Source organism: Scyliorhinus canicula, chromosome 8, assembly GCF_902713615.1.
Source record: "Scyliorhinus canicula chromosome 8, sScyCan1.1, whole genome shotgun sequence".
Lineage (NCBI taxonomy): Eukaryota > Metazoa > Chordata > Chondrichthyes > Carcharhiniformes > Scyliorhinidae > Scyliorhinus > Scyliorhinus canicula.
The window spans coordinates 53827983-53855434 of record NC_052153.1 but is presented as its reverse complement, the minus strand read 5'-3'; the positions used below and the strand labels follow the sequence as shown (position 1 = coordinate 53855434).

The following is a 27452-nucleotide window of genomic DNA, read 5'->3' as shown; positions in this document are numbered from 1 at the left end:
ACTAACCGTCACGAGTGTTTGTGCATTTGAGGAGCTTGAAGGCAGACGTGGCCTTTCTGCAGGAAACGCATTTGAAGATCGGAGACCAGACTAGGCCAAGGGTGGTAGGACAGGTCAACCATTCAGGATTAGATATGAAGACTTGGAGTGTGGTGGTGCTAATAACCAAGCGGATAGCGTTTGAGGTGGGAATATAGTGGCAGATTCAGCAGGGATGGTTTGTGATGGTGAGCGGGAAACTGGAGGGGATGCCAGTGGTCTTGGTGATTGTTTATGCCCTAAATTGGGATGAAGTTGAATTGATGAGGCGGGTGCTGGGGAAGATCACGAACCTGGATTCGCATTGGTTGATTACGAGGGTGGGGGAGGAAGAGGAGAGAACAAACTTTAATACGGTCATTGAGCCGATTTTAGACCTGTCGAGTCAGTGATCGGGGAGGGTGTTGGCGGTGGTGAAGGAGCTAAAGGGGTTCACAAAGAACATGGGGAGGGGGGTGGGTAGACCCTTGGACGTTTGTGAGGCCAAGGGCGAAGGAATTTTAGTACTTTCCTCATGTGCACAGGGTGTACTCGTGGATTGATTACTTTGTGGTGGATAAGACGTGGAGAAGTACGGGCAGCACAGTAGCACAAGAGATTAGCACTGTGGCTTCACAGCGCCAGGGTCCCAGATTCAATCTCCTTCACTGTCTGTACGGAGTCTGCACGTTCTCCCAGTGTCTGCGTGGGTTTCCTCCGGGTGCTCCGGTTTCCTCCCAGTCCAAAGACGTGCAGGTTTGGTGGACTGGCCGTGATAAATTGTACTTAGTGACTGGGTTACGGGGATAAGGTGGAAGTGAGGGCTTAAGTGGGTCGGTGCAGACTCGATGGGCCAAATGGCCTCCTTCTGCACTGTACGTTCTATGTCTATGTGTGGGTCCTACTGTCTGATACTGCTGCTAAACTTGGATGCCAAACTGCTGGCAAACATCTTGGCCTCGCAGATCGAGGACTGTGCGCTGGGGGTGAAAGGGGAAGACCAGAAGAGGTTTGTAAAGGAGGCAGCTGTTGGCGAACGTTAGCCAATTATTTAATGCGATAATGATGCCCCCGGAGGGACAGGAGGTGGAGGTTGCTCTGGACACGGAGAAGGCTTTCGATCGGATGGAATGGGAGTATCTATGGGAAGTGTTGGGATGGTTTCGGTTCGGACAGGGATTTGTGGATTGGGTTCGTTTACCGTATAGGGCGCCAACAGCGAACATACGGACGATACAGGTGAGCTTGGGATACTTCGGACTACACTGTAGGACAAGGTAGGGATGCCGACTCTCCACGTTGCTTTTTGCCTTGGCAATAGAGCCATTGGCAATAGTGCTCAGAGCGTTAAAGAGCTGGAGTGGACAATTGCGGGGGCGGGGGTGAAATGGAATACGGGGTCTCGCTACATGTGGACAATCTGCTGCTTTATATATTAGATCCACTGGGAAGAATTGGGGGGAATAATGAACATTTTAGAGGAGTTTGGTCAGTTTTCTGGATACAAGTTAAACATGGGGAAGAGTGAGGTCTTCCTGATCGAGACAAGGGGGCAGGAGAGAAGGTTGGGCGAGTTGCCGTTTAAGGTGGTGGGTGTGAGCTTTAGGTATTTGGGCATCCAGATGTTGCATGGTTGGAAACAATCACATAAACTGAATGGGATGTGCACCCATTATCACTAGCGGGGCGCGTGCAGACAGTACTCCCTAGGCTCTAATTTGTTTTCCAGAACCTCACTATCTTAATTCCAAAATATTTTTTCAGGCAAATTAATGCTGATTTTGGGGTTTGTGTGGGCGGGGAAATCCACACAGGTAAAGAAGGTGCGGCTGGAATGGGGACGCGGGAGGGGTGGGCTGCCTTGCCAAATATAATGAATTATTATTGGGCGGCGAAAATAGCCAGAGTTAGGAAGTGAGTGATGGGGTAGGGGTCGGCGTGGGAACAGATGAAGGCAGCCTCCTGTAAGGGTGTGAGCTTAGGGGCATTGTTGACGGCACCCCTGGCGTTCTCGCCGGCCAAGTACTCTGAGTCGGTGGTGATGGCGGCTTAGCGGGTAGGGGGACAGTGGCGGCAGCATCTGAGGCTGGAAGGTGTCTCGGTCTGGGTACTGATTTGCGAGAATCATAGCTTTGCACCAGAGGAGTTGGACACAGGATTCTGGGGGTGGCGACAGGCAGGGATTGAGTGGTTTGGGGACCTGTTTGTGGGGGGCAGCTTTGCGAGTTTAGGAGAACTTGAAGTATGAGCTGCCCAGCGGGAATGGGTTCCGGTACTTACAGGTGCGGGATCATGTGAGGAAGGGGGTGGCGTCCTTCCCTATCTGCCACCCCTGGGGCTACAAGATAAGGTGGTATCTAAAGCAGGAGTGGGTGTGGGTAATGTATTTGAGATTTACAAGGAATTAAATGGACTGAGAGGGGGCCCTGACAGGAGAAGTCAAATGGAAGTGGGAGGAGGAGTTGAGGGAGCAAAATGGAGGCTGGGTTATGGAAGGAGGCTTTGAGAGGGTGAACGCATCTTCGTTGTGTGCTAGGCTTAGCCGTATTCAATTCAAGTTAGTGCATCAGGCTCATATGCCAGTGGCTACGATGAGCAGGTTTTTTGAGGAGGTGGAGGACAGGTGGGGGTGGTGCGCGGGGAAGCCGTTTTGGGCATGTCCGAAGCTGACGGGGTTCACAGACATAATGTCCGAGGTGCTCAAGGGCAAGGTGGCCCCAAATCCAGAAGTGGCGATATTTGGTGCGTCAGAAAACCCGGGGGCGAGGAAGGCCGACATGTTGGCCTTTGCCTCACTGGTAGCCCAGAGACGAATTTTGTTGGGGTGGAGGGACTCAAAGCCACCGAAGCCAGGGGTGTGGGTGAGCAACCTGGTGGAGTTCCTAAGGCTGGAAAAAATTAAGTTTGCCTTTAAGAGGGTCAGTGGATTTAACTCGCTCTGGTTTAATGTATATACAAATGACTTTATTAAAAATATTTTTTTGCATATAGTAGCTGCTGTCACAAAGAGAAACATGGCAACTAAATTTATTTAAGGCAGAGGTGAATGGATTAAACAAGGAGTGATAGGTTATCGAGGGGTAAATAAGTAGGATGCAGATTTGAGGTTAGTATCAGGTCAGCCATGATCTTATTAAACGATGGAACAGGCTCAAAAAGGTTGAATTATCGACTCCTTGTTCGTAACTCACTGGCACAGTGAGGTGTTAAATATAAATGATACAAGTGAAGAAACCGCTCAGAGTGTATGCCTCTACTATGCTGCGTTAGCTTAATACTTTTACAATTAGGTAGCTCTTCTTTTCCTTGCCTGGTTGATGCTCTATGGCAAAAGGAATCATAAGAGTTTCCATCTCAGGGCGGCATGGTGACGCAGTGGTTATCACTGCTACCTCACGGCAGCGAGGACCCAGGTTCGATCCCGGCCCTGGCTCACTGTCGGAGTTGAGTTTGCACATTTTCCTCATATCCGCGCGGGTCTCACCCCTACAACCCAAAAAGATGTGCGTGGTCGATAAATTGGCAACGCTAAATTGCCCCTTAATTAGAAAAAAAGAATTGGTACTCTAAATTTATATTTAAAAAAATAAAGAGTTTCCATCTCACTGAGGAAGCTCCAGATAAATCCACATCCAACAACCTACTCTCAAAACTCTACTCATTTTAACAGCTGTGATAAATTTCACCACAGCAGCTAAGACAACCCACAACATCTTAAATAAAACAACGTAGCATTCAGTCAATTCACAGCATCTTCCAATGCAAATGGATCCTTTGAAAACTTCCAGGATCTGGATATGCATTTACACCATCTCCAAAAACTCAGATTTTCCTTGGGCCATATCCTGCTTACTAAGTTAACCAAAATCTGTTTATTAGTTTTTAAGGAATTGCGTAGAAACAAACATCCATTGCCTCCACACACTTTCATTGGCAGAGGCAATAAAAGACTACATCATTTGTTTTAGCAATGGTAACTGAGGAATAAATATTGGCCTAGGCACCATGCAATCTTTCCTGATCATTCAATTGCGCTAGAAAATAATGTTTCTGCTTAATACCTCTTTAAAAGGAGGGATCTTCAAAGTGTCAGCCTAGTTTATATGTTCAAATCTCTGGAGTGCAGATTGAACCCAAGATTTGTGACTCATAAATTGGATTTCAATTGCTGTGCTAACAATGACATTAAAAGCAGGTAGATTTACAAAAAAGTGTTCAGTCACAATGCTATTTTTAGAAGTCAATACATAAAATATGAGCAGGAGACTTGCCCTGTGCCATAGAAGCACGAGCCATGATTTGAACTGGGGATACAAATCAGATGAGCTCGTAAGGAAATAAAATCATTGAATGTTTATGGATAGTTTGAAAAATTCCAAGATCTGGATACACACCTGCACCTTCAGCATAAACACGTTGGGTCATATCCTGTGTACTAGGTTTAATCAAAATCTGTTCATTAGTTTTTGAGACCACTTGGCTCAACAGGTCTGCGTCAGCCGAAAAATTAGCCACCTAGCCACATCGCATTTTCCAGCATTTGGTCTGTAGCCCTGCAGATTATGACACAAGGTGCATATCCAGACACCTTTTAAATTAGTCTCCTTCTACTACCCTTTCAGGAAATGAGTTCCAGAGTCCCGCAACGCTTTTGGTTTGAAATAATTGCCTCATCGTCCCTCTAATCTTTCCACTAATCACTTTAATCTATGCCCCCTGGTCACTAGCCTCTCGGCCATAGTAAACTAGCTTTTTTCATCCACTCAATCAGGCCCCTCACAATTTTATACATGTCAATCAAATCTCCCCTCAGCCTACTCTTTTCCAACAACAACCCCAGCCTATCCAATCTTTCCTCATAGCTGCAATTTTCTTGACTTGGCAACATCCTTGTAAATCTCCTCCTGTGACAGTGGGGTCCTGAGATCTCATGACACCATCCTGACTGTGGCAACATGCTACAATCAATTTCTCATCCAAATATGGCAATTGGTCAGTTACATGCCTCCAGAGCTAGGGGGCACAGTTCCAGAAGAAGGTGCCTCCCATTTAAAATGGAAATGACGAGGAATTTCTTCTCTGAGGGTCACTAATCTTTGGAATTCTCTACCCCAGACAGCAGTGGAGGCTGGGTCAGTAAACCTCCAAGGCTGAGTTACACGAATGTTTGATCTACAAGGGAGTCAAGGGCAGGCAAAAATGTGGAGTTGAAGGCACAATCAGATCAGCCATTATCTGATTGAATGGCGAAGTAGGTTCCAGGGGCTGAATTTGATTGAATTTTTTGAGGAGGTGACCAGGTGTGTAGATGAGGGTAGTGCAGTTGGTGTAGTTTATATGGATTTCAGCAAGTCTTTGAACAAAGCCCCACATGGGCGACTGATAAAGGCACATGCACATGGGATACAGGGTAATTTGACGAGGTTGATTCAAAATTACCTCAGTTGTTGGAGACAGGGGGCGATGACAAACACCTGTTTTAGTGACTGGAAGATGGCGTACCACAGGGATTGGTGCTAGCTCTACTGTTATTCATAATTGATATAAATGACATTGAAGACTATGTGGGAGGTCGGATCAGTGAGTTTGCAGATAGGCCAGGTAGTTAGAAAGCATGTTGGAGTGCCTTGGGTTACAGGAAGATATAGATGAGGTGGTCAAATAGGCAGATAAGTGGAATGGAATTTAACCCTGAAAATTGTGAGGTGATACACTTTGGAAGTAGTAATTTGACAAGGAAGCATTCAATGAATGCTATGAAACTGGGAAGTTCCGAAAAACTTTGTAGATTTCTGAAGGTGGGAAGGGGCAGTTTAATAGGGTGGTGAAAAAGACTTATGGAACGCTTGCCTTTATCAATCTAGACACAGATTACAAAGACAGGGAAATCATGTTGGAGTGGTATAGAACTTTGGTGAGGCCACAGCTGGAGTAGTGTGTATAATTCTGATAGCCACGTTATAGGAAGGATGTGATTGCACTGGAAGGGTGCAGAGGAGATTCACCAGGATGCTGCTTGGGATGGAAAAACAAAGTTATGAAGAGAGGTTAGATAGGCTTGGGTTGTTTTCGCTGGAACAGAGAAGACTGAGGGACGACTAGATCAAGGTGCACAAGATTACAAGGAGCATGGAGAGCAGCTGTTCCTCTTAGTTGAAGAGTCAGTCATGAGGGGACACAAGTGCAAGGTGAGGGGCAGGAGGTTCAGGGGGATTTAAGGAAAAACCTTTTAACCCAGAGGGTGGTGACAGTTTGAAGTGCACGACCTGGTAGGGTGATAGAGATGGGTAGCCTCACATCCTTGAAAAAGTACCTGAATGAGCACTTGGCATGTCATAACATTCAAGGCTATGGGCCAAGTGCTGGAAAATGGGATTAGGTAGGTAGGTCAGCTGTTTTTCATGTGTCAGTGCAGACTTGATGGCCAAAGGACCTCTTTTGCACTGTATTTTTCTGTGATTCTGTTAAATAAGCTGCACTTGCTCCTATATCTAAGTTATGTGGCAAAGCAGTGCATGTTCCAACAATGAGCTATTTATGGAAATTTCTCGCAACTTCATTTCTCATTCTTGAGGATTTCAGTTTAGCTCCCAATTCCCAAGCAGAAGAAAAACCCTCCATATCTCAAATCTCCTAAACTTTCCCTGCTCAACTGCAAATAATTCAAGTATCTTGTTTCTTCTTAATCCTGATTTAGCTGATTTCAGCTAATGGAGACTCTAAATGACCACAGCATCTAAATTTAGGAAATGGAGAAATGATCAGCAATTTTTTGTTGAGCACAGACCTGTAGGGATGTCAACCACAGTTCAATTGCTGATAGCACAATGTGATAACTAGTGAGGTACTGGCAAGTGGCTTCCACCCATCAGTCATTTTCGTGTAAGGGAGCTAGTGCCATAACAAGGGGAGAGGCAACAAAAATAATCATGAGTTAAATAGATGCAGTTGTGCACTGGAATTTCAAATACAATGGGACGCAGGATCCACATTGTATTTTTTCAAGACATTAACCAGCTGGGAAAAAACTGAATTATATGAACTTTTAATTGGAGAACAAAAGTTCACATTTTATATTTAAATTGATTCAGAATATAGTCTTTCTTTTTTAAACAGTTATGCTCTTAGAGGAGTTGCTTAGTTAATTACTTGGTTTTCAAGTGACCTGTATTTTTTGGTCATTTTACAAATGGTTTTTTGGTCCCATCACCTAATGAGACACAACTCAAAAACTGGAAAAGAACAAAATATGTTAAAATGCAAAATGGACAATAAGGCATAATGGTAACTAGTGATTTAGAAATTGCTTACCACTGCTTCCTTTGCTGCCAACAGCAGCACACTGCAGCTTTACAATGCTGCTACTTGAATGAAGTTTTTCTGGTGAGCTAGAATTCTTATTTGTTTTACTAACAGCTGACCCATCCGTGCTGTCTGTGTTTTTTTCTGCTGATGAAGTGCAATGTAAATTTAGTTTAAAATGGTTTCCACCAAGTGAAGGATCTGAACTCAAACAATAAAGATGAAAACGGATCCAAAGTACAGAACACAAATAAAAGGTACAAGTACAAAACAAAATTAGACCCCTGGCAGGAAAGGAGGTTTGAGAAAGATCAGTCATAATTGTTTTTCCACTGTTGTTATTAGAGTTGAGAAATACCCCTCTTCAATAGATATTTAACATGGGGAACAAACAAGGAAAAAAAAACACTTTTACTCAACACTTTTAACTCCACAAAATGTTCAAGGCGCTTCACAAGAGCATTATAAAACAAAATATGACACCAAGTTATAATCAGGTCAGATGACCAAAAGTTCAGCCAGAGTGATAGATTCAGAGAAGCAAGGTAGATGAAGGATATTCCAGGGCTGGAGGTCAACGCAAGACATGGTCATCAATCTTTGAGCAATTAAAATGGAGTATTCACAAGGGACCAGAATTAGAACACATATCTTAGAGGGTTGTGAAACTGGGGGGAATGACAGATGGGAAAGGAAGGCCACAGAAGAATTTGACAACAAAGGATTAGAACTTTTAAAGATAGGTAAATTTGTCAATAAATACTTTAAATATTTAATTGAGGATGGAACCATTTTCACCTGAAACATGCTTGGACCAGTGTTCTGGTGAGTCAGATAACTAGGGCTTTAAACTAAATATTATGGGAAGGAGATCAACGGTGGGAAGATGTATTAAATTAAAGAAGAGACAAGGCAAAAGAGCAAGCTGGCAATAAGAGAAATGATACTCAGAGCATAACAGTGTACGAACTTGAGTGCGGCAGTAGGCAAGGCAAGTGATTGCAAAAAATGGTAAAATGTCAGAGTTAAAGGCTCAGTATCCGAGTGTACAATTGGATTGACAGCTAAAATAGAATATATACTATCTAGCGGCAATCAGGGCTATGGCTGCAAAATGACAACAGCTGGGACTTGAATATTCTCAGCTACATGATATTTCGGAAAGACATGAGCTTTAAAGGTGGACCTTTGTTAATTAAGGATGACATTACAATAGAGAAAGATTATCTTAATTAAAAATAACAAGCAGTAGAATCAGTTTGGGTATAGATTTTGACAAAGTTTTAGGACTGGGTATGCAGGACGCAATATGTGGGGTGGGGGTGGGGGTGGGGAAAGAGAAAGGAATTTAGCAAAAATAGGTGATTTTAATATGCAAATAAATTAGACAAATGATATTGGCAAATTTCTTGCATCCCAAAAAGCCACTGTAATTTTCTCTCGTCAGTCATTTAACATATTTATACTATAAATACACAATACAATTTTTAACAAATGGCATTCCATTAATTAGAAGCATTTCCAATCCATGCTGTGCACTTGGATTTTGTTCAAATTGACCATAAAGTGCTGCAGGAATCATTCTGCAATGACTTGCCTTCCCTAATGTTCTTCACGACCTAATGGGAAATTACTTAGCTGCTGAGCTAACTAGCTGATAGTTGCAGGTGGCATGCAAAAAAGTATTGAATGTAAACTCCAGAGAGCCACCACCCAGGAGTTACTGCAAACTGAAAGAAAATGCTTTAAAGTCAACTTGATTCTCATAACCTTCACCTCTTTGATCTTTAATTCTCCCAGATGGGTCAATTTCTACCAGTGTTTCTTCAGTATCATCACGTCGAAGTTCATCTTTAGATCCATACCCTTGGTCTGACTGGGCACCTGTAAGAAAGTTAACCCACAGTTTGAACAAAGGTGCTTCCCACGTACGAGATATCCATATACAAGAACAGGGCAGCACGGTACGACAGTGGTTAGCACAGTTGCTTGGGCTGAGCAGTTGCCATACCAAGCTGTGATGCAGCCAGATCGGGTGCTCTCTGTGGTGCATCAAGATGCTTTCTATGGTGCATCAAGAGTTAATGAGGACATACTGAATTTCCTTCATCTCTTGAGGAAGTGTAGGTGCTGTCGTGCTTTCTTGGTCGGAGTGCGACGTGGGTGGACCAGGACAGATTGTTGGTGATGTGTACACCCAGGAATTTGAAGCTGTTAACCATCTCCACCTCGGCACCGTTGATGCAGACAGGGGTGTGTACAACACTGCTTCCTGAAGTCGATGACCAGCTCCTTAGTTTTGCAGAGATCGAGGGCGAGATTGTGGTCTGTTTTAAAATGTTTTTTTTATTCATTTACGGGATGTGGGCGTTGCTGGTTAGGCCAGCATTTATTGCCAATTCCTAGATGCCCTTCAGAAGGTGGAGTCGAGTTGCGTTCGTGAACCACTGCAATTCTGGAGGTGTAGGTACATCCACTGTGCTGTTAGGGAGTGAGTTCCAAGAATTTGGCTTGGCAACAGTGAAGGAACGGCAATATATTTTAAAGTCAGGTTAGTGAATGACTTGGAGGAGAACCTCCAGGTGGTGGGGTTCCCAGGTATCTGCTGCTCTTGTCCGTCTAGATGGTAGTGGGCTTGGAAGGCGCTGAGGAACCATGGTGAGTTAATGCAGTCCACCTTGTAGATGGTACACAAGGCTGCCATTGTTCGCCGGTGGTGGAGGGTTTGAATGTTTGTGGAAGAGATAGCAATCAAGCAGGCTGCTTTGTCCTGGATGGTGTTGAACGTCTTGAGTGTTGTTGGAGCTGCACTCAACCAGGCAAGTGACGAGTATTCCATTCCACTCCTGACTGACTTGTGCCTTGTAGATGGTGGACAGGCTTTGGGCGGGCGGGGGTCAGGAGGCAAGTTATTCACCATAGGATTTGTAGTCTTTGACCTGTCCTGCTAGCCACAGTATTAACATGACTAGTCCAGTTCAGTTTCTGATCAATGGTAAATTCCAGGATGTTGATTGTGGGGGATTCAGCGATGGTATTGCCATTGAATGTCAAGAGGCGGTGGTTAGATCCTCTCTTGTAGGAGATGGTCATTGCCTGGCATTTGTGTGGCACAAATGTAACTTGCCACTTCTCAGCCCACACCTGGATATTGTCCAGGCCTTGCTACAATTGGACATGGACTGCTTCATTATCTGAGGCGTTGCAAATGGTGCTGAACATTCATCCACAAACATCCCCACTTCTGACCTTATGATGGAAGGTGGTCATTGATGAAGCAGCTGAAGATGGTTCGGTCTAGGACACCATGCAACTAGGTTCTCTACTTTCCTACTGTACTCTTCACCAAAGAGATACTACTTCTAGTTCTTTTATACAAAATACATTAAGCTGAGGATACATTTCGCAAACTACTCAGCGAATTGCTCCTTCCTATTTTACAAAAAATATATACTTGTCTGCAAAACTTGTTAGACTTCCATGCAAATCAAATTTGGTCAAAAGTTTGGACAAAATTGGAATTATGCTATCCACCAGCATTTCAAAAATCAAAATGCTCTAGTAATGAATGGCTCAAATGAAAGTTAAAGGGTCAAACACAAACAAAAGTGAGAAATACTACTACTAATAATAATCGCCTATTGTCACAAGTAGGCTTCAATGAAGTTACTGTGAAAAGCCCCTAGTCGCCACATCCGGCGCATTTTTGGCGAGGCCGGTACGGGAATTGAACCCGCGCTGCTGGCACTGTTTTACATTACAAGCCAGCTGTTTAGCCCACTGTACAGGTGATCAATAATAATTAAATGAAAACGGAGATAGCAACATCAGGAAGAATTCAAATCATTTCATTCAAATCAGGAAGAATTAACCCAATTGAAAGACAAATCCCAACTGTATACCAAGCCTTGCAAACACAGGATTCTATACAGGGTGTGCAGAAAAATTCAGTCAAAAGCAGCACAAACAAGGAAAATTAGAAGTCCAGCCCAAAAGGGTTTCACATTTGAGGTAACTAATCAGCATTCAATGAAATAAAGCATAAGGTAGGTTCAGAAGATTGAGTGTCAGATGATATTAGAGTTAAGCAAATGCAAACGGTACAAAGATCACTAATGGAGCTAGTACAACACAAAAGCCAATACCTGTGCTACTGTGATTGTCAGTGGAATCTAGCCTGTTTAGGTCTCGGACGAACAGCACATGCTCTCCACTGTTAGCATCATTAGAACTATCCACGCTACCATGGCTCACAGCATCTGCATCACTTCCACCTGTTCATAACATCAATTGATGGTATGGAAAAGTAAAAACAAATGGAACAAACTAACATAAGAAACCTTCAAAGGAGAAAAGCCATCAAATCTCTTAATTTTTCCATAACAGTTTTAGTAAAATCGATGTCCCACAAAAGAGGTTTCAGCTCCACATCTCCGGTTACACAAAGGAAGCATTTTCAGTTTGTCCTAAAGTTATTCAAGAAAAGCTCTCTCATGCAGTGTCCTTTTAACCAAAACCTAATCATTTTAAGCAAAATATTGCAGATGTTGGGAACCTTACATAGAAACATAAAATGCTGGACGTACTCCGCACCTGTCAGAAAAACAACAAAAGAACTCTCCAACTGTTCACGTCAACGGGATTTTCTGGTCTTGCCGATGGCGCACTCTTGATGGCAGCAAGTGGTGTATTCTGTTCACAATGGATGTATGTGTGTGTGTGTGTGTGTGTGTGTGTGTGTGTGTGTGTGTGTGTGGGTGGTGGGGGGGGGGGGGGGGGGGGGGGTGTTGGCACCAGAAGATCCTGATGCCGGCCAATGGTAGACTGTCTTCCACCGCCACAAAACATATTGCAGGTTGCGCAGTAAATCCCACCCAATGTTTCAGGTTGATGAGCTTTCACAAGCTTACTTGATTAACCGTGTAAAATTGATGTCCCATCAATAATTGTTATGCTCTCCACAGATACTGCCTGGCCCGAGCACCTCCAGCATTTTCCATTTAAAAAAAAAATGTTTTTATTGGTTTTCACATTGTCACACATTTCAATTTGTACATTGTACTTTAAACAACAAATGTCATACCACACATAATATCAAACAAAAGTAACAAAGGCAAAATTAAAATTACAAAAGAGACTGATAGAACAAAGAAGAAAAGTACAGCATGGGAACAGGCCCTTCGGCTCTCCAAGCCTGTGCCGATCATGATGCCCTAACTAAACAAAAACCTTCTTCCTTTAATCGGTCCATATCCCTCCATTTCCTCCCTATTCATGTATGCAGCGAGATGCCTCTTAAATGTTGCTAATGTGCCTGCTTTCACCACATCCTCTGTCAGTGCGATCCAGGCACCCACTGCTCTCGCATGAAAAGCTTACTCTGCGCACCTTCCTTAAACTTTCCCCCTCTCACCTTGAACATGTGCCCTCTTGTAATTGAGTCTGCCACCCTTGGAAAAAGCCTGACTATCCACCCTGTCTATGCCTCTCAATTTTGTAGACCTCTATCAGGTCTCCCCTCAGCCTCCGTTTTTCCAGTGAAAACAATCCTAGTTTATTCTTTATTAATATATAAATTTAGAGTACCCAATTCGTTTTTTCCAATTAAGGGGCAATTTAGCTTGGCCAATCAACCTACCCTGCACATCTTTGGGTTGTGGGGGCGAAACCCACGCAAATACACGGAGAATGTGCAAACTCCACACGGACAGGGACCCAGGGTCTGGATCGAACCTGGGACCTCAGTGCCGCCAGGCAGCAATGATAACCACTGCACCATTGTGCTGCCCTAATCATCGATTATTCAACTTCCCAATATAGCACGGGGCAGCACGGTAGCATGGTGGTTAGCATAAATGCTTCACAGCTCGTGTCCCAGGTCAGTATCTGTGCGGAGTCTGCACGTCCTCCCCGTGTGTGCGTGGGTTTCCTCCGGGTGCTCCGGTTTCCTCCCACAGTCCAAAGATGTGCGGGTTACGTGGATTGGCCATGCTAAATTGCCCGTAGTGTCCTAAAAAGTAAGGTTAAGGGAGGGTTGTTGGATTACGGATATAGGGTGGATACGTGGGTTTGAGTAGGGTGATCATTGCTCGGCACAACATTGAGGGCCGAAGGGCCTGTTCTGTGCTGTACTGTTCTATGTTCTATAGCCAAAACCCTCGAGACTGGGCAACATCTCAGCGAACCTTCTTTGCACTCTCTCCAAAGCGTCCACATGCTTCTAATAATGTGACCACAACTGTATGCAATACTCCAAATGAGGCCAAACCGGGGTTTTATATAGCTGCAACATGATTTCCCAACTTATTCTCAATGCCCCAGCTGATGAAAGCACGCCATATGCCTTCTTAAATCACCTTGGCCACCCGTGTTGCCACTTTTAGGGAACTGTGGACCTGCATGCCCAGATCCCGCTGTATGTTAATGTTCCTCAGGGTTCTGCCATTTACAGTATAATTCATACCTAGATTTGATCCTTCAAAATGCATCACCTCGCATTTGTCCGGATTAAACTCAATTTGCCATTTCTGTGCCCAAGTCTCCAATCTATCTAGATGCTGTTGTAACCTCTGACAATCCTCGGCACTATTAGCAACTCCGCCAATCTTCATGTCATCTGCAAACTTACTAATCAGACCATCCACATTTTCTTCCAATCTATATATACTACAAACAACAGTGGTCCCAGCACTGATCCCTGCGGAACATCACTAGCTACAAGATCTTCATTCAGAAAAACACCCTTCCAATGCTACTGTCTTCCTTAACCAAGCCAGTTCTGTGTCCATGAAGCCAGCTCACCCATGTGATTTGAGTTTTGTACCAGTCTGCCAGGTGGGATCTTGTCAAACGCCTTACTAAAGTCCATATAAAATACATCCACAACCCTTCCCTCATCAATTTTCTTTGTCACCTCTTCAAATAACTCAAGTTGGTGAGACATAACTTTCCCCATACAAAACCACACTGCTCGTCACTAACTAGTCCATTTTCTCAAAATGTGCATATATCCTGTCCCTCAGTATCTTTTCCAAAAGCTTCCCCACCGCTGATGTCAGGCTCATCGGCATATAATTTGCTGGATTGCCCCTGCTTCTTTTCCTAAATAGGGAATAACATTGGCTATTCTCCAGTCCTCTGGACCTTGCCTGTGGTCAAAGAGGATACGAAGATATCTGTTAAGGCCCCAGATATTTCTCCCCTTGCCTCCCGCAGTAACCTGGCATAGATCCCATCTGGCCCCAGGGACTTGTCTACCTTAATGTAATTTAGGATATGCAACACTTCCTCCTTTGATACATTAACGTTCTCGAGAGTTCACATACCTATCCCTGACCTCAACATCCGTCATGTCCTTCTCCCTGGTGAATACCGATACAAAGTACTCATTAAGTATTTCACCCACCTCTGTGGTTCCACGCATAACTTCCCTCTATTGTCCTTAAGTGGGCCTACTCTTTCTCTTGCTTCACATAGAATCATCCTCTGCTCCTAATATACAGAATTAAAAGCCTTGGGATTCTCCTGGACCATGTTTGCTGAAGCCATTTCATGGCCCCTTTTAGCCCTCCTAATTCCATGTTTAAGTTCCTTCCTACTTTCACTGTACTCAAGGGCTTTGTCAGTTTTTAGATGACTAGACTCATCGTATCTTCCTTTTCCCTTTTGGCTAAGCTTGCAATTTCTCTCGTCATCCCTGGTTCCCGAATCCTGCCATTTCTATCCTTCATTTTTGCAGGGACATGCCTGTCCTGCACTTCAATCACTTTAAAATGCACTTCAAAGCTGACAAAGAGTCATTGCACTCAAAACATTAGCTCTTTTTCTCTCCTTACAGATGCTGCCAGACCTGCTGAAATTTTCCAGCATTTTCTCTTTCGTTTCAGGTTCCAGCATCCACAGTAATTTGCTTTTATCTGATAAAAGCCCCATGTCCAACCTCCATCCCAGGGACTGTGTTCATCCTGTCTCTAGCATCTGATCTACCAGGTGTGGAGCACAGTATGAAATAACCACTGCTGAATATTCCACCTTTTTTACTCAGGGGAGAAGAGCCCTATCCACGACTGCACCTTGTGCATTGGGGGCAAAATGAGAAACTCCTCACCCCAGGGTGCATAAACCACCACCAATCTGCACCTTCTGTCTCTCCCATGAATGCAGCTTACACCCTCGCCATCCCCTGAAGGGGCCGACGGCTTTGGCCTGGAGGGATCCAGCTTCGGGTCCAGCACACAGTTGATGCCCCCCCAACCGAAAATCAATTGGCACGTATCTAAAACCGGTATTGTGGCCATTATAAACTATATATTGCCCCAATTTGGGCCATTTACATTCACTAACGCCCCCGCCTTTCCCTCCAATGCGCCTGCAACCACGACAAATCACACACCCCACACACCCGCCATTCAGCCATCTTCCCTGCCCTGAAACGGACTCCAATCTCCCGGGCCCTGCTATCAAAGCCTAAATGAAAAACTGGCTCACCAGTGCTTTCCGCTACCTCGTTTGGCCCCACACCCACAAGCGAGTCTCCATTTTTAAAATTTAGTACCCAATTATTTTTTTCCAATTAAGGGGCAATTTAGTGTGGCCAATCCACCTAACCAGCACATCTTTGGGTTGTGGGGGCGAAACCCACGCAGACACGGGAGAATATGCAAACTCCACATCGACAGTGACCTGGGGCCAAAATCGAACCCGCGCAAGTGAGTCTCCGGAGGAACACCATATTGGCCCCCCAAACCTTTTAATTGAGAGTAAACCCCTGCCCTTTTCACTGCTGCCACCCTCTCCCCCACCCCCGACTCCACACATTCCAGGTGACCAACCTTTGCCGGGGGTCTTTCACTGCCCCCACCCTGGAGTCAGCCATTTTCAAGGTGATAAAAATCATTCCATCCGTACAAATATTTTGATTCCAGGCCGCCCCCAGGATGGCCACCGGCCCCACCCCAAGGATGAGAATGAAAATCCCCAGGTCACCGTAAGCTCTCTGCGCAGCACCCCCCTCCCCCCCGGACCTGGGCTAACCCCCATACCCCCACCAAACAAACGAGATCCATTATACCTCACTAAAACTGGCACAATACGTCACAGCTCCTCCCCCCCCATTCCATTCCACTCCCATTTTCTACTGAAGTAGCACCTACTCAGAATCCCAACCAAAATGCCAACAAAAACAGCCGCCTAATCCCTCCTAGCCTGTCCTACCCACCCAAGTGGTCAAACCCTTGCGCCCTAACTATACTCCTCTAGCCCTACTAAAATTAACACGTTGTAATAAATCATTAACTTCCCTGACCAGCCTCTCACAAAGTCCCCATATTAGTCCTCTTCAAATAGGCCTCTGCCAGCTCCGGCGTATCAAAGAAATGATCTTTCAAGTCATCGTTACTCTCCGTCACGCCGGATGCACCACTCTGAACCACACTCCTTTACTTTACAACTCTGCCTTCATCTTATTGAATGCCACACACCTCTTTCCAACTCAGTCCCAATGTCCTTGTAGATCTGCACAGTATGCCTGTCCCAGTCAATGTTACATTTCTTCAGGGCAGCACGGTGGCCTAGTGGTTAGCACAACCGCCTCACGGCGCTGAGGTCCCAGGTTCGATCCCGGCTCTGGGTCACTGTCCGTGTGGAGTTTGCACATTCTCCCCGTGTCTGCATGGGTTTCGCCCCCACAGCCCAAAAATGTGCAGAGTAGGTGGATTGGCCACACTAAATTGCCCCTTAATTGGAAAAAATAATTGGGTAATCTAAATTTAAAAAAAAAATGTTACATTTCTTCTATGCCCACTCCAGGATCCGATCTTTCCTCTGGGAACAATGAAAGCAGATAATCACTGCCTGCCGTGGCTCATTCGGCAGTGGCCTCAGCCGAGTAGCCAATGGCTCTATTCACCTCCGGAGGGGCGAACATTCCCTCCCATCAGCCGAGAGAACATCTCTGAGAAATACTCTACTGGCCTTGAGCCCTCCACTCTTCCAGCAGCACAACCACCCTGAGGTTTAATCGCCTCGATTTAATCTCTTGCTCTTCCACTTTTGCCCTCGGGTCCTTGCTGCTCTCCGCCATAAGCAGCAACAATGCAAACCACCCCTCTTGAAGACAAGGCCTCCTCCACATCCTTCAAAGTCTCACCTTGTTCTCCTACGGCCTTTGAGATCTTAGCCAGCTGCTCTTGAATAGGGCTCAATGCCTCCTCGATAGTGGCTTTAAAGTATTGCTCATTGCTCTACCGTGCCGTTCAAACTGCCTGTTCGCCTGCTTTCCAAATTTTTCCAGTTCCTGCTGCATCGCTACAGCTAGCATGTCCACTCGTTAGTCTCCAACATATTCTCTACTTCAAATTCCTTTGCTGGACTACCAACCTATGTTTTCTTCACGGTGGGCTTTTTCATCAACCCTTTCAACATGACTGTCGAGTAAATGTTCCCTCGATCACCCAACTAGGTTTGGGAACAAAATTCCCCCGAAAAACGGGCAAAAAGGATCAAAAGCAAAGGCCTTAGTGGGAGCCACCTTTCGTGAGAATTGCTCTCACATGATGTCAGCAGAAGTCCCCAGTTTTCAATCAATAACTGCAACAGATCGTGGCCCAGGATAGCCTTAGAATGTGCTTTTATGGTGCACGATAGCTTTCAACTTACTCCACTGACGTTGCACCTTTTCGCACTATTTCTAAAAATCAAAAAGGGTAGATGCTTAGTGGAAGTCCCCATTAAGAGTTATCATCAACTTAAGGAATCAACATAACATTGGTAAATATTGCTTTAAACTTTCTTTCTTAATGGAAAAGCCTTCAATTAAATTTATTTGTGAGGTTTTAAAAACCAAATTGCTTTCCATGAGGATCAGTTCAGAAAAAAAACTGCTAATGCCTTCAGCACGTCACTCCACATCTGGTCTGATGACAATATGTGAGCATGATCCAAGACGATGAGCCTTTGATCCAGCTCCCTTCAAGGGATGCACAGATGGCCTCTGCTCATTTCTTCCAATAACCAAACTGAGAATTGGATTTCATGTTAAATTATTGCAAGTGAGACCCACTTCCTAGCATGTTGCAGCACAATATTAACACCTTGCACCATTTAAAAAACAGAATTTATTGGCCTGACACAAGTTCCACCATCTTGTTGAAGTTCTCAGTCAAGCACCAGTTCACATCAATAATTTGTGCCGTCTTCCAAGGATTGCTAAGCGAAATTGTTACAAATTGCTCCAAAGTAGGATTACTGATGAACATTGTCTATTTTACTTTATTTAACATACCAGCAGAAAACGCTCAGAAACTGTAACACACTCATTACAAGAATAAAACTCACCCTGGCCAAATATCTTTTCATTACCTGGATTTTTATTTATTTATTTAGTTTTTTTAAAATATAAATTTGAGTATCCAATTAATATTTTCCAATTAAGGGGTAATTTAGCATGGCCAATCCACCTACCCTGCACATCTTTGGGTTGTGGGGGCGAAACCCACACAAACACGAGGAGAATGTGCAAACTCCACACGGACAGTGACCCAGAGCCGAGATTGAACCTGGGACCTTGGCACCGTGAGGCAACCACGCTGACCATTTGCGCCACAGTGCTGCTCTTCATTACCTGGATATTCGCAGGTTTCTTTCCAGAAAAAGATAATAGCCCAGAATTTGCTGGGAAAATAATGGCAAGCTTAATACACAAGCTGTTATTAGTGCATACATAACCTAGCAATTTCTGGCATGGAGAAGACATACTACGAGTTGTGAATCACCATAAATTGCTCGATGATTTGTGTTGCTCTGCCACTCGCTTTGCAAAAATATGAACTCTCTGCCAATCTAGCGTTAAGCAGGAGTGTATATGCATTGTTAAAACAAATTAAACTGGTTAGAAACAGTTGGGTCCAGCATTTCTTGATACAAGACTCATTTCAATGGTAGGAAGTTATGATTCTGCAATGCCCCTCAGCCTCTTCTGCACAAAAGGGAACAACTGAAGTTGTGTTAGCAAATTGTACCTAGAGATTACAATTTTAAATGCTACTTTTCTCACTTCTCTCCCCTCTGAATGCAATCTTTCTTTCTCTTTTGATATCTAATGAACGCTTAAGGACACTATTTTCTAATCCTATTGCAACAGGGCTTAAGGAGGTTATCAGATTGTGATTTTTGTAATTGACCACTGATGTGGAAATTTCCATTGAATAAATCATTTCACTCAAACAATATGATTCATCGGCTGAATTATACAGGGTTATTTTTAACATGTCATGTGATTCATTAGTAATTTTCAATTCGATTTACTGGCCGGAATTGTCTGACGGGATTCTCTGTTTCCGCAGGCAGCGGACCCCTGCCCACTGGTTTCGCGGCGGCATGGGGTGGCTTCAATGGGAAATCCCATTGACAAGTAGCAGGAAAACAGAATCCCGTCAACAGCGAATGGCACGCCGTCGAGAAGCACGCAGCTGGGAGACCCGAGACTCCAGCCCCATATATTGTAAAGAAAGCGGAAATGGTGGTTTAATGGCATCGTCACTGAACTAGTAATTCAGAAGTCCAGGTGATGCTTAGGAGGCATTGATTCAAATCCCCCCCAGCCCCCCCGCTAATGACAGCTGGTAGAATTTGAATTCAATTAATAAATTCTGGCATTGAAAGCTACTAAGAAATGGTGCAACTGAACATTAAAAATCAATCTAGTTCACAAATATCCTTTCGGGAAGTACGGTTGTCCTCATCTAGTCTGGCCTACACGTGACTCCAGACCCACAATGCAGCTGACTCTTAACTGCCGTCTGAAATTGTCCAACAAGCCACGCAGTAAAAGGCAATTAAGGGTTGGCAACAAATACTGGCCTTGCCAGACAAGTCCTGATATCATTAAAGGAATTTGGAAAGTTATTGCAAGATGAATCTCTACCTCTGTTTATGCCATCTGGCTCATGCATTTATTGGTGTACTTCCCGTACCAGCCTCCCCGGACAGGCGCCGGAATGTGGCGACTAGGGGCTTTTCACAATAACTTAATTGAAGCCTACTTGTGACAATAAACGATTTTCATTTCATTTCATTTTTCATTTTCATATTCTAACATCCTTGATTTGAACCTTCTCAGTTTGCTGTATAAAACATTATACAATGAGCAAGAAAACACTATTTGGTTACACCCTTAGTCTTTTGAGTCAAACAGCCATATTAATTAGGGACAAACAAAACCTCTCGACTGTCCCGCTAAATGACACAGCCCCAAAATCACAAGTCCAAAATCCAAAAAATCTTTAAAAGGGATACCTGAGATGAGTGGCACTTGGGCAGTGGAAGAGATTGAACCTTTAAACACTTGACGGAACTGAGAAACACCACGAACCACATTCCGCACTTTGGTCCACAGAAAGCAACCACTGCGATTACTGCTAGGCCAAGGACTCTCAAAAACAGCCTGTTAAAAACAAAAGTCCATCACACATGGGTTCAGATGCAAAATACTTTTAAATCTTTAGTCTTGAGCAAAATTTATTTTAACACTCGCTACACATTATTTTACCTTCTCCCCACTCAATATGTGTTTCACCAACTCCTACAATGGTCAGGCTACAGTTTTTTTGAAAGGAGTGGCTAATGTAGAATAACTAATGAATCAGTTACAGTGCCATTTCTGTAATAATTCACACGGTTTTGTTAGCAAAGACTGCAAAATTTGGAGATTAAAAGTTATCAATCTAACAGCACACTTCAGTCTGGCAAAAGGTGTGCCATGAACTCAAGGAGGCATTTTCGCACATATCATACATTCATAAAGAACATGTTAAGTAAACTTGAAAATGATTCCTTGCAATAAAAATGCAACCAACTTGAAGTTTACAATATTGCCAGAATCTGGATATCTGCAAACAAAGTTCAACACATAGAAGCATGCATATACAAAGCCAAGCTTTGCCTGACCAGAAATTATTTCTACCAAGCTTTCCTCATGAGCAAATGAAGCGTAAAAAATCCCAAGTGCTAGCTAATTTAATAATATATATATATATATATATAAAATATATATGCAAGTTTTATGGAATCATACATCTATCAAGCCTACTTCCAGGCACGTAAATCTTACAACACTACACCACATCCATGTCAACCAGATACATGATAACTTGTTCAAATGCCGGCTTTCTTTTTGCTCAGAATCCTTACATGTGTGTGTAAACTACTAACTCTTGCTGGAGGTATTTCTGGAGATCTGACCACATGAACTCTGCAAATGTAATAACATTCTAGAACATTCTTCAAGTTTGAGCCATTGTAGTTGAAGAATCTTGAATGCTTTGCATATGTAGCTATTGTGGGAGGTATTCTGAGAAACAGGAGATTAGCTGTGAGCAAGTAAAGAGGCAAACAAAGGCAGGGTCGGGTAGAAAGCTGCAGGCGGGAGAAAGAATCGCAAGGATAGAAGAATCTTGTTTTTGACTGGTAACTAAAAGTAACTCACTAAAATTGTACAAACAATTTTGTTAACATTCAGATTTTACTCAGAACCAACTGGAAGACAGGAAATTATTGATGATTTTTATCTAACTGATTGTAATACGTGTAATGCCCCAATATCTGACCTGTAACTAGTAATAGATGCGATTAAACTCCACACAAGCCTCTTCTCACCTTATTAACATTTGCATCTACTACTTTCACCCACATCACTTATCTTGATTATGAGGGTGATCTTGTCCTGTAGCCTGTTGATGTTCACTCGCAAATCACAATCAGCACCTTTCTGCATGGGAAAAGATGTGGTCTACCCAATCTGCGCAATTAGGTATAACTGCACAAAGTCGATCAGTCATCTTCAACAGGGCACGTGCCTCTCACCACCTCCTTGGATGACTAATCTGACGATGGGAGCCAATCAGCACATGGACTTCCTACAGGCCAGCACAGACCAACGTGAACCAAATCTGTAGCCACAAAGGGCAGTTGGTTCAGTTTGAGCTGTTTCTCACTGGTGTTATCAGCCTAAACTCTGCTCTGCCCCAACATTGTTGCGCCATTCCCTGTGATTGGACTCGGTCAAGAAGAACTTTCATAGTATGAAAGAAATTACAGCTCAGAAGGCCATTCAGTTCCCAGTGCGAGCTAGCATCCAACTCTACTTTACCCAAAACATTTTAGATAGCACGATTTACAAACATATGAAATAGGAGAAGTAGGCGAATCAGCCCCTTGAGCCTACTCCACCATTCAATATCATGGTTGATCTGTTTGAGTTTTCACATCTACCTCCAAGAACCTCAGATTTCCTTGCCCAACAAGGGCCTATCTAACTCAGCTTTCAAAATATTCAGTGACCCCAGTTCCAAAGTCACACAACTCAGAAATAAATTCTCCTCAGCTCTGTTCTACAACGATGGCCCTAATTTTAAGAGTTCCCTCTAATTCTACACTGACCCACGAGAGAAAATATTATTTCAACTTCTACCTTGTCCAGACCAATCAGGATCTCGCATACATCAATCAATTCCTGACTCTTCTAAACTCCAAGGGAAACAAGCCCAGCCTGTCCAGCACAACTTCATAAAACAAGCTGCTCATTCCAAAGATCAATCAAGTACACCTCCTCTGAACCACTTGCATTGCATTGAATCCTTTCTTAAATAAATCACATGCCGTTTTCAAGATGCGACCTCTCCAATGCCCTGCGTAACTGAAGCATAGCATCCTTATTTTTAAGTTCAATTCCTCTTGTAATAAAGGATAACATTCCATTAGCCTTCTTAATTATTGCAGCACCTGCATGCTAACATTTTTGACTAATACACAAAAACATTCAGTTCCATCTGCACCTCAGAATTTTGAAGTTATTCTCTATTTAATACTCTTGCTTTTTTATTCTTCCTGCCAACATTTTCTCCCGTTATACTATGCCAGATTTTTGCGCACTCACTCAACCTATCTATATGCATCTGCAAACTCCTAGTCTTCTTCACAACATACTTCCCTACCAATCGGTTGTCTGCAAATTTAGCTACCATATCTTCGCTCCCCTCATCTAAGGTGCAAAGTGTAAAATGTTGAGGCCCCAGCACAGACCCCTGTGGGACTCCACACATCACACCCTGCCAAGCAAGTATTTATGCATACTCCGTTTTCTGCCAGCCAACCTTCTATGCAGGTTACCCTCTATACCTTGAGCTTGCAATTTTTGCAATAATCTTTGATGTGGCGCCTTATCAATGCTTTCTGGGAATCCAAGTATTCTAAAGGCTTCTCATTATCCACAGCATATGCTACTCTGCCAAAGAACTCCATCTCTATGCCGTTTAAATATTAAATTATCTGCCTCAATAGTACTTGGGTGCCGTTAAATTCCTTTGCTTAAGGCATGCAACAAAGCTAGCCTAGACTGAGAAAATCACCTGTTGCTGGTTGCTACATGAACCATTTTTTTAAAAAAGCATTTGGGAGTACCAGTTATAGTCTGGCAATAAATTCAAAACAAAAAGCTGCTCACAATTCACACCATCTTTCACTGATGAAGGACGGCAGTTATCCTATCATTATTTGCAGGACTAGTTTTAAGGGCAAGAATGAACTAAATTTCTGCACAATACAATGCAAACCGTTTTAGCTTCCAATTTACCTTGTTGTAATAACCATAAGTAATGGCATTTGGTTGCACACCTGCATTTTTCATTTCGAACAGAACTCTAACAGCAAGTACTGGGTGGCCCAAGAGTCCACACAATTGCATCAGAACCCGATAGCACACCTATATGTAGAAAAAGGGAAAGTAGTGTATTTCAAATGCACATGGAACAGAATTATGATGAGCAGAAACACTGACAGAAGCATGCTCAGTTTCACAGAACGCTGCCACGGAAACATTTCTTAATATAATAATGCGGCACAGAAACAGGCATTTAGCTTTTTATCCATGTTTTAAAGTTTTGTGGAAAAATCTTAGAACATTGGAGTTGGTGGTAATACTCTTCAGAAATTGTTGCACATCAAATTTCTAACATGCAACTAACACATATTTCTAAGGGCCGATATTTGAGAATTATTAACATGTTTGTCGCATGTGTAAAAGTACACTGCTGCAAATTGTATTTTTATTGTGGTGAAATGTGCACTTGCCTCATCCAGTGGATCCACCTTCATATTTCTCATTTTGACGAGAACATCGTATGCATGCTGCAGTGCTCTGACCTTGGAATGGGAGACTCCAACGTATGCTGGTAAACAAATGAACCAAAGGCTGTAACAATGGCTGAACAAGCACTTCGACCAAAATGCAGGGATTGAGAAGTATTTCTTTGCAATTTTCTGGGCGGTTTTTATTTCCTGTGAAGCAAAGTATTGATCAATTCTCCATTTAAAGGAAAATAAATGGGAGCATATTTGTTTCTTCCAAAAAACTTCTTACTGTGGCTTCCAGTTTTGCAGCTGATTTTCCATGATAGTAACTCAATAGAGTAAGCACCTTCAGATTTACCCAATGACATTAAATGCTTGGCTTTTGTACTATATAAATTGCATTATGAAGCTCCATTTCTACAAAATATGCAGCTATCTTTTTATACCTATAAATCAGACATGTAAACAAAAGATACTGTGGAACACAGATGAAATGCCAAGATGTTAATAGTTACTTCTTGGACAAAGCACTACTGTTTAAAGCGATTTATAAGGTTTCCCTCACCTGTTTAGTTCTTTTTGCCATGAGGGCTGGACTGCTGGGAATAGCAGCTCCAATTAAAAGTTTGACTGGCATTTTTAATTCTTGCGGTCGGTCAAACAGCTCTGGTTTAAGCACTGGAAAAGTTTTATAGCTGAAATAAAAATTAAAATACAAGTTCACAATGCTTTTTTGCATATTCTAAGTAAACTATAATTGTTTCAACAAAACAAGATAAAAGTATTTGCGTTACAATATAATTAACAATCAAGATATGAAACCAACTGTTGCTTTGAGAGGTACAATCCAATTTAAAGTTATGTTACTAATGTGATACAGCTTTCAGCTTTGTTGAATAGGGATGCTTTGTGAAGGAGAGTGGCATGGTGGCAGAGTGGTTAGCACTGCTGCCTTACAGTGTCAGGGACCTGGGTTAAATTCCAGACTTGGGTGACTATGAAGTTTGCACATTCTCCCGTGTCTGCGTGGGATTCCTCAGACAGTCCAACGAAGTGCAGGTTAAGTGGGTTGGTCATGCTAAATTACCACCAATTATCCAAAGATTAAATGGGGTTACAGGGGATTGAACCAAGGTAGGGTGGTCTTTCGGAGGATCAGTACAAACTCGACGGGCAAGGCTAAGTAATTGAAGGAAAGTACGAAGTGTCACTCATGTTTTCAGGGTCTTCGGCAATATTGGTGTTGTCAGTATGTTATTATGATTCCGGACCAGAGCCCAACAGAGACTCAGATACTGGACAGAAAAGCCAATATTTTAATTTTGTGAGACTGTGAAGGCAGGAAACTTCACTCCAGGAGCGATTTAATGCAAAAATAGGGATATGGTATATTAAAACACTTTATTACTAACACAGTAATAAAATATCTTTAAAGTCACAAGTAGCTCACAATTACTCCTTACACAATGCTAATCAATAGTGACACAATGGCCCTTAACTGCTATCTTTCTTTCTACTCAAACAACAGAACCATGTCAGATCTCATCTCAATCCACTTTTAAATAGTTAGCAGGCACTGCCTGTTTTTCTGCAAAATGTCTGATACTCTAGCCCCTCCCATTAATTACATCATCTTACCAACTGAACATAATGTAGCTAATTAACTACTCTGCAGGGAACTCTTCTCAATCCAAACAAAAATCTATTAGCCCAATCTTTTATGATTCTTTAATTGCACCTCTGGCTTCCAAAAACATTGTCGTCTTGCAAACCAGGATTTCTAAAAACACTACTGCAGCAAGTCACATACTAACTCCGGCTTTTAATCTTTACAATATACCTGAAATTCCTACATGCATCACAGTGTTTATAATACTGAAATGATTGAAGAATGTGGACCATATGACCATGGTAATAGAGTGATTAGCTGAAGTCGAGGTGGATTAAGTGTATCTGCCTGGTTCCCTGTTGATAATCTTCAATGTGCATAAAATGTAGAGATCAAAACAGAATTGGAGTAAACCGGTGTATGCTATAGTCACATTGGACTCAAAGCGTGGCACACCAGAATCCTTAAAAGTAAAACGTGGACTCAGTGAAGAACTAAAATAATGCAGTACAATTTATCTAACATGCATGTTGGATGTTGCAACGTGAACTTGTTAAAGACCAGTTTTTGTGGTTGTTACAACAAATGTCTGTGTGCTCTGCGGTTTGAAGCAAGAAAAGCGAAATTGAGCAGGAAAGCGTTCCCAACTGTCGTAAATGTGGCCCATATTTAACAAAACATTGTGTTTCAATACATTGAAGAATTCTATATGAAATCCTGCGTGCATGAATGGTGGACATACTTCGGATCATTTTTTCCTGTACACAATTGACGATAAGGAGTTGCATACTGATCTTGCCTCAAACAAATCACACAGCAGCTGAATGCCAATTATGGTATTGAATCAAGGTGCCATTTTTCCCCCATTATAAGCGAGACATCAATTCTATTTTAGAATGAAGACATCTGGAGTTGAATCAAAATGGTCAGTTTCACTGCAGCCACATGAACCGTGTTATTTTAGGGAGTATATTAGGTTTAACCAAGACACAGTACATTAAGGGGCTTTGGGCTCCTCCTTACGCTTTCACCATTGCACGGAATTCCTTTTTGTGCAGCTACAACTCTCCAATCTCACCCTCCTTCATTTGTCAACTCAGATTATTGAATGTGTTATTGTTTCTTACTTATTGTTCCTCGTACTTAGTCAAAAGCGATCACTAGAGGCAAAATTATTTTTCTTCACTGGATTCCTGCAGCTGCTGATTTGTTCAATCACACCCTTGATTCTATCTTTGATGCCCTAGTCCCAAATAAACCAATGTTCTCTCCCATGCTGGCCATTCTGCTAATACAGTCATCATCTTCACTTCCTTAAATCTAAGGCATACGTATTTCAACAGATTTGGAGTAGAATTGGCTTAGTCATTCCTGCCAGATCTCCCTGGATCACAAATCA

At 43.0% G+C, this 27452-nt stretch overlaps 1 protein-coding gene across 9 annotated transcripts in view; it reads right to left on the bottom strand.

Moving 5' to 3' along the window:
- dennd4c (DENN/MADD domain containing 4C) overlaps positions 1–27452 on the bottom strand; it is a 228185-nt gene that overhangs the window by 53074 nt on the left and 147659 nt on the right. For 3 of the 9 annotated variants that reach the window (XM_038804599.1, XM_038804598.1, XM_038804600.1), the window contains 7 exons: positions 25010–25139; positions 24445–24651; positions 23948–24076; positions 20614–20761; positions 11466–11594; positions 9097–9204; positions 7330–7467 (listed from right to left, as the gene is read on the bottom strand). In XM_038804599.1, coding sequence (XP_038660527.1) covers positions 7330–7467; positions 9097–9204; positions 11466–11594; positions 20614–20761; positions 23948–24076; positions 24445–24651; positions 25010–25139 — 989 coding nt within the window. The remainder of the gene's footprint in view (positions 1–7329; positions 7468–9096; positions 9205–11465; positions 11595–20613; positions 20762–23947; positions 24077–24444; positions 24652–25009; positions 25140–27452) is intronic. The other 6 variants (XM_038804597.1, XM_038804606.1, XM_038804601.1 and 3 more) reach the window with 6 other exon arrangements.